Source organism: Gopherus flavomarginatus, chromosome 4, assembly GCF_025201925.1.
Source record: "Gopherus flavomarginatus isolate rGopFla2 chromosome 4, rGopFla2.mat.asm, whole genome shotgun sequence".
NCBI lineage: Eukaryota > Metazoa > Chordata > Testudines > Testudinidae > Gopherus > Gopherus flavomarginatus.
The window spans coordinates 195,904,479-195,910,528 of record NC_066620.1 but is presented as its reverse complement, the minus strand read 5'-3'; the positions used below and the strand labels follow the sequence as shown (position 1 = coordinate 195,910,528).

General features: G+C 44.8%; 2 protein-coding genes across 3 annotated transcripts in view; one reads left to right on the top strand and one right to left on the bottom strand.

The window, feature by feature from the left end:
- Positions 1-6,050, bottom strand: part of LOC127049709 (uncharacterized) — a 1,018,748-nt gene that overhangs the window by 456,427 nt on the left and 556,271 nt on the right. The gene's annotated exons all lie outside the window — the stretch shown is intronic.
- The window catches only part of WDR35 (WD repeat domain 35), a 73,909-nt gene continuing 73,659 nt past the window's right edge, over positions 5,801-6,050 (top strand). For both annotated transcript variants that reach the window (XM_050950668.1, XM_050950667.1), the window contains exon 1: positions 5,801-5,960. In XM_050950668.1, the coding sequence (XP_050806625.1) occupies positions 5,937-5,960 (24 nt within the window). In that variant the 5' untranslated portion in view covers positions 5,801-5,936. The remainder of the gene's footprint in view (positions 5,961-6,050) is intronic.

Sequence of the window (6,050 nt, the reverse complement as noted above, 5' to 3'; positions counted from 1 at the left end):
TGCTCTTTTGTAGGAGGGAAAACTTCAACAGAAAACATGGCTTACGAGAGAGAGGGGATATTAGTCATAAGAACAAAATTACCATGTAACAGAATTTACATTCTCCACAGTCTCAACCTTCTGTATCTAGGAAAATGTGTGCAGCTTTCCAGTAAGCTGAAATGTAGAATAAGGGGATATTTATTCTTCCTGTGCTGCCCTCGCTTAAATTCCTCACATCCGCTTTGAGTTCATGGTCTCGCTCTTCCTCCCCTACCCCCCTTCTCTGGGAAGGATACAAAGTTTGAGATGCTCAGTCACATCCAAGATTGCACAACTTTGTCTTTGCCTCCAGCTTGGCTCTCACTGCCTCCCGTTCCTCCTAACTTATACCTGTGCTCCCCCAAGTACGGCTAGATGTTTTTAATTGCACCTAGTCCTCTTGGTTATAATGGCCTGGGTAGGACCTAACTAATCATGTACACAAACTGCCAAAAGGGAAACTAGTGGTACTGAGGATACTGTCATGTTCCAGTTTATATTGGAACTGATACAGCAAGCATGTCAGCAAATGTCCAGTTTTGAGCCCTCATATCAACATTTTGCATCTGTCCCAACTCTACTAAGTTAGTAACAGTTACAGGACACCTATTTTTTTCCTAGTTATATTTCTGTGCCCCTCTGGATGTTGCTGTAAATATCCCCCAGTCTAACTAATGGTCAGCTTTGTTTCAATTCACTTTACACCTTTTCCCTTTTGGAGATGGTGATGAGGTATCAAATGATTTCTGATGGAAATATTTTTCTTTTGTTTAATAGCACGGTCTCTATCTATATATAATAAACCATTTAACAATTGTGAGGAGAAAAAAGTTAAGGGTCCAGGTCTGGGATATAGCAAGAAACGTTTTACTTGGATAAACATTCTCAATCCGTTTTTTTGTTTCTTTTTTTTGTTTTTGATCAATCAGAGGAGCAGGCAGGAGAGCAAAAGCAACAAATCTAAGGCTTGTATGTTAACTAATAAGGATAAACCAGGCTTTCTGTTAACCAGTTTCTGGAATGGAACCTTAATAAAAACACTTACCGTGGACATCCACAGTTCTTCAACAAAATTCACAACTGCTTTTTGTAAGGTCTAATCTGAAATCCCTCCCCAACCTAGGAAAGTGCATGGGACTCAATTTATCTATCTTAGCAGGATGCAGTACTGGGATTTGAACCAGGGGTTCCAGGGAATCTAGCTATTTCAATTTATAAAAGGCTAAGATCACTAAATCAACAGCTTCACCCCAAGTAGTAGGTCCTTCAGAAACCAGACAATAGCTGTCTCTGAGGTAATATTGTACCAAAGAACATGGCTTCAGCTTATTCATAAGATTTATTGCAAATAGCTAACTTTTTTTTCAGGGTTACTAGTAGACATACAGCTTGCACCTTTAACTTCCTGTTAAAATAGATCTGACTGTGTACTGATGATCAGCACATGTAGCTTCCATTGAAGTCAGGCACTCAACTTGGCACTTCACAGGACCAGACTCTACCTGTGTTAAGAAAAGCAGGTGCAGAGGTAAACTGGGTACCTCAGAGGTGTTGCAGACCTTAATTGTTTGAAGCTGCTTTGAGATCTCCAGATATGCTGCTGTAGTAGTTGTTCTTCAAACCTTTTTTTCCATTTGGCCTAGAAAGGAGTTTTGTTTGTTTTGAAAATTGCAGTTGAGAGTGTAAATTGAGCTTGACAGAACTCTAGCTGCGAACTGTTGTCCTTAATTAATCACTAGATGTGTCCAAGAAGTTGCAAGTGTATCAGTACGAGTGGGAGCTTGTACTAGAACTACTATGGGTCACTTAAAAGCAATTGTTCTTAGTTGTGTCATAAGACATGCAAATTAAAACTAGCTAAGCACAACAGTTGCTTTAGTATTATTGGCCACATGTCAAAGACCTCCAGGAATGCATTGGTCTCACTAATAAAACTAGTGTCCCATGCAGGGGTCCTAGGTTATGGTCACTGCGACCATGTTATATACAACTAATTTTAAAAATGGCTGTATTTCAGTATGTACTATAAAGCTGTACAGTATATGCTGGTTTTTCAGTAACTTTTTATTCTCCATTTAAAAGTAAATACAGGAAAAAAATAAACCTCCATCTTGCATTGGATATATAATGTACAAAATTACATCATGGTTTTATGTGGAGTGAAAATTAATACCTTAAGTATTAGTCCATTAAATCAGACTGTATTAAGTGTACACTATCCAAAAGTAAAATTAAGATCAGCACACTGTTAGAAGCTTTTTATCTTGCATCTGTTGCAGACAGTATTTATATTAACTGATGCTGACTAGATGTTTCCATGCTCATTTTTATTATAGTCAATGAGACACTGTCCTTGATTTGGAGTTGTGGAAGATATGAATCATTGTATTTAGCAGTGTATTGATTTGTAGCATGGCTCCTTAAAATATCAACATAGAAAACCACCAGTTTGACATATTTAAAACATTGCCCCAATGTGACTGAATTATTAATCAGGATTGCAGGATAAGACGCATGGAGTAAGGACTTAAAAATTCCATTTTAAAAGAAATACTTATGAACTTGACTCAGAGCACAATCTGTAAAATTACTTTTAAAATGCCTGTCTCCAAGGAATAGTTTTGTTTTGTTTTGAAATTAAAGATTTCCTGCCCCCGCCCCCCCCCCCCCACGCACACACACACACTTTTTTTTTTTACAGCAATAAAATATATCTAAAAACATAAAGTCAGTAAGTGGAGTGCTGTTGAAACATTAACCATAGTGACAACACTACACTGCTGTTCATGGTCTGATATGGCTCAATGACTATATTTAAGTATTTATCCATTGTGGAATAGTTATTAGACCAGACAGAGGGGGAGAGAATATGACTCTGGAGACCTTAACACTGGCTTACAACCTCCCAGGTGGATGCCCTGAGTCCAGTGCCCATGCTTCAATCACTCTTTTAGTTGGTTCATACTAGAACAGCTTCAACAGGAGATTGAGGGAGCATCCACAGCAGAGTACCCCAGAGCTCTGTGCTTAGGGTAACCTTCTGAGAGGTGGGAGTTCCCCTGTTGGAATTCTAATATTTGAAATTAATAATATGGGAAACTACTAAACACTAATTTAACCATAACTTCCTTTATTGAATCCAAAGCCCAAATGGTACTTTCACAATTGCTCTAAATGTGCCTAAATAATAAGCAATTTACTGCATCCAAACAGTAACAGCATTTGATCAAGCCCCTTACAAAGGGCTATTCCCAGGGGTGCTTAGACCCATATTGGTCACCTCCAACATGGGCAGCCAGGTATTAGCAACAAACTCTTTAAGAGTTTAGTTTTTTTATACCCTTTAACAAACAGTAATTGGCAGAGACATTGCCTAACTTTTAGCTAAAAAATTTGAGACAGTTCACCCTTAATGCAGATAAGATTTATAACCTCCTTTTCCCCAAGGCCTTTCCACTCCTTCTTTGTGCTCAACAGTGTTTTCTATTGCACCTAGGCTTTAACACTGATGCATGAGAGGCAGGCTCATTTTTAAGACATTCTTTGTATTATTTAAAACCATCTGCAGTCACCCCTATCGGTCAGAAGCCTTCTTTTTAGAACCTTTATCTTATTCTTTGAACCAGACATCCTCCCTCTTCCATTCCTTCTGGCCATATAACTTAGTATTTTCAAGAGGCCTTTCCCTTCTATTTCCTTGTCAGGGCCTTTCTTTACAACACATCTATTTTCTTAGCTTAAATGTAGATAACTCCAATTCCATATTTATCCTACTCCTCTTGTTCATGTCCTTTCTCTTCCTCTGGCAGAAACTGGAGAATTGAACCTGGATCTCCCATATCCCATGCAAGTGGAGGTAGGCAGAGGTACTTCCTCTTCCTGTAATCAGATTATGAATGGAAGCCAGTAGGTTAGGCGTCTAAGCACACCTACAAAATCAGGTCCTGCATAAGACTCAAGCACAGTGGTTCTCAAACTTGTACTTGTGACCCCTTTCACATAGCAAGCCTCTGTGTGACATCCCACCCCATTATAAAAATCTGTTTTTAATTTGTATAACACCATTATAAATGCTGGAGGGTTTGGGGTGGAGGCTGACAGCTCATGACTCCCCCCCCCCATAACCTCACAACCCCCTGTAGGGTCCTAACCTCCAGTCTGAGAGCCCCTGCTTAAGCAGATGAGTGCCATCTTCCCCTGGTTTGTGAATCACTGGGTTTAGATAAGAGAGAGAGAGGTGTCCAGATGGCTATAGGGAGGAAGCAATGCATGTGCCCGGAGGCAGAAACTTAAGTGCTCAGGGAGGTTTTACGTGACTTCTACCAAATTACAAATAGCTTCTTCCCAGCCATGGAATTAAACACTGTTGAAAATCCCACAAGGCACCTTTTTTCATCTTCAGATGCTTAAATACACAGGTGCTGGATTCCTCTGGTTCCCTGGTTGTGCTCACCTCCCCAGTCACCCCACCTCCACACCCCTTTCCGCAAGACCCGACTCCACTCCATTCTCCACACTTCCATAAGCATACCCTGTCCTTGCTCCTTCCCACTACAAAACCTGCACCCCATGGCAGGTGGGAGGCACTGATTGGTGGAGGCTGCCCATGGATGGGAGGCAGTGTGGGGAGCTGGCTGCTGGTGTGTGCCAAGCACCCACTATTTTTTTTTTCTGTGGCTGCTTCAGCACCTATGCTTAAATACCTTTAAAAATCTTGTCCTGTAGGCTGGATTCATAAATATATTTGGGAACCTGGTCTTAGGTGGGTTCAAAAATGTTAACCTAGGCCTATACAACACAAGCATTTATGGGAAATATACAATAAGATCAAGGGTGGTGGTAAGGGGGTATGAACCAGGGAATCGCACTAGCCTCAACTGGTGAGAGGAAACAGCATGACTTAGGGGGGCTGTGCTTCACTACAGCCTCAAAAACAGGTCCCCCCAATCAGTACTGTGTCAAGTTTACATGCCTGGGTCCTGAGGCAGCAGGTTGTCATATAGGGCTCCCTGGGCACCAGCCACTTGAGATCAGGGCCAGGGACAGCCTGGGTGGGGATGAGCTAGAGAATGCAGTGTTAGCAGCATATGGGAGTTGCCTTCCTATTGCCTTGATGTGAATAACAGAGGTGTGATAACGCTGAGCCGTGTGGGCCTCCCTAAAGTTTGTCTACGCTGCACATTAAGCATGGGTCTGTGGGACCCAGACTTGTGGCCTAGTGTATCTAAGGCTGGGCCAGAGGCTCCACACTGCATTGTGAACCCAGGTTCCCAGTAGCCAGGCCCAGCTCTCACAGTCCTGCTAACTACCCCACGCTGCACTACACCGCGCTTCTGACTCAGATCCGCGGCGAGACCTGCGTCAACACTACAAACTGGCAGGGCTTGGACCCAGTCCAGACCCTAGCCCCCCCCGCCCGGTCCCCAGAGCCTGCTGTCCCGACACACGGAGGAGTGTGTGAGCGGAAGGGGCCCGAGTCGGAGCCCGCTCCGCGCAGACTTGGGGAGGGAGGCGCCCCCACATCCCACCGCCCTCAGGGACCCACAGGAAGGAGCCGCGGTCAGGGTCAGCAGCTCCCAAGGGAGCGTCCCCCGCCGGCTGCTCTGGGCGGCGCCGGCCACAAACCGGGACGCGACGGGGCTGCAGAAGCCCCGTCCCCGCTCACCGCACGGGTGGGGTGAGGGGAGGCAGGCTGGCTGGGAGGGACAGAACGATGGGGCAGATCTTGGAAATCGTCATACCGCCCCGGAAGTGAATGTGTTTACTTCCGGGGCGCGCTCCGGCGGCGGTTACCAGGGAAGCCGGGTTGCTAGGGAAGCAACGGTAACACGCTCCCCTTCCAATCACTCCTGGGCCGAGCCCCTCCCCCCACGGGCTTCTGCTGCCCCCATTTTCCCGCCCCTGGTCTCCGCAGGATGTTCATCTACCTGAGCAAAAAGGTGAGTGACCCGGCGGCCTTTCCCAGGAGGGCGGGGCAGAGCCCCGCGTCGCCAGCACCGAGCCCGTCCTGCGGCTGGGGTCACAGGCCT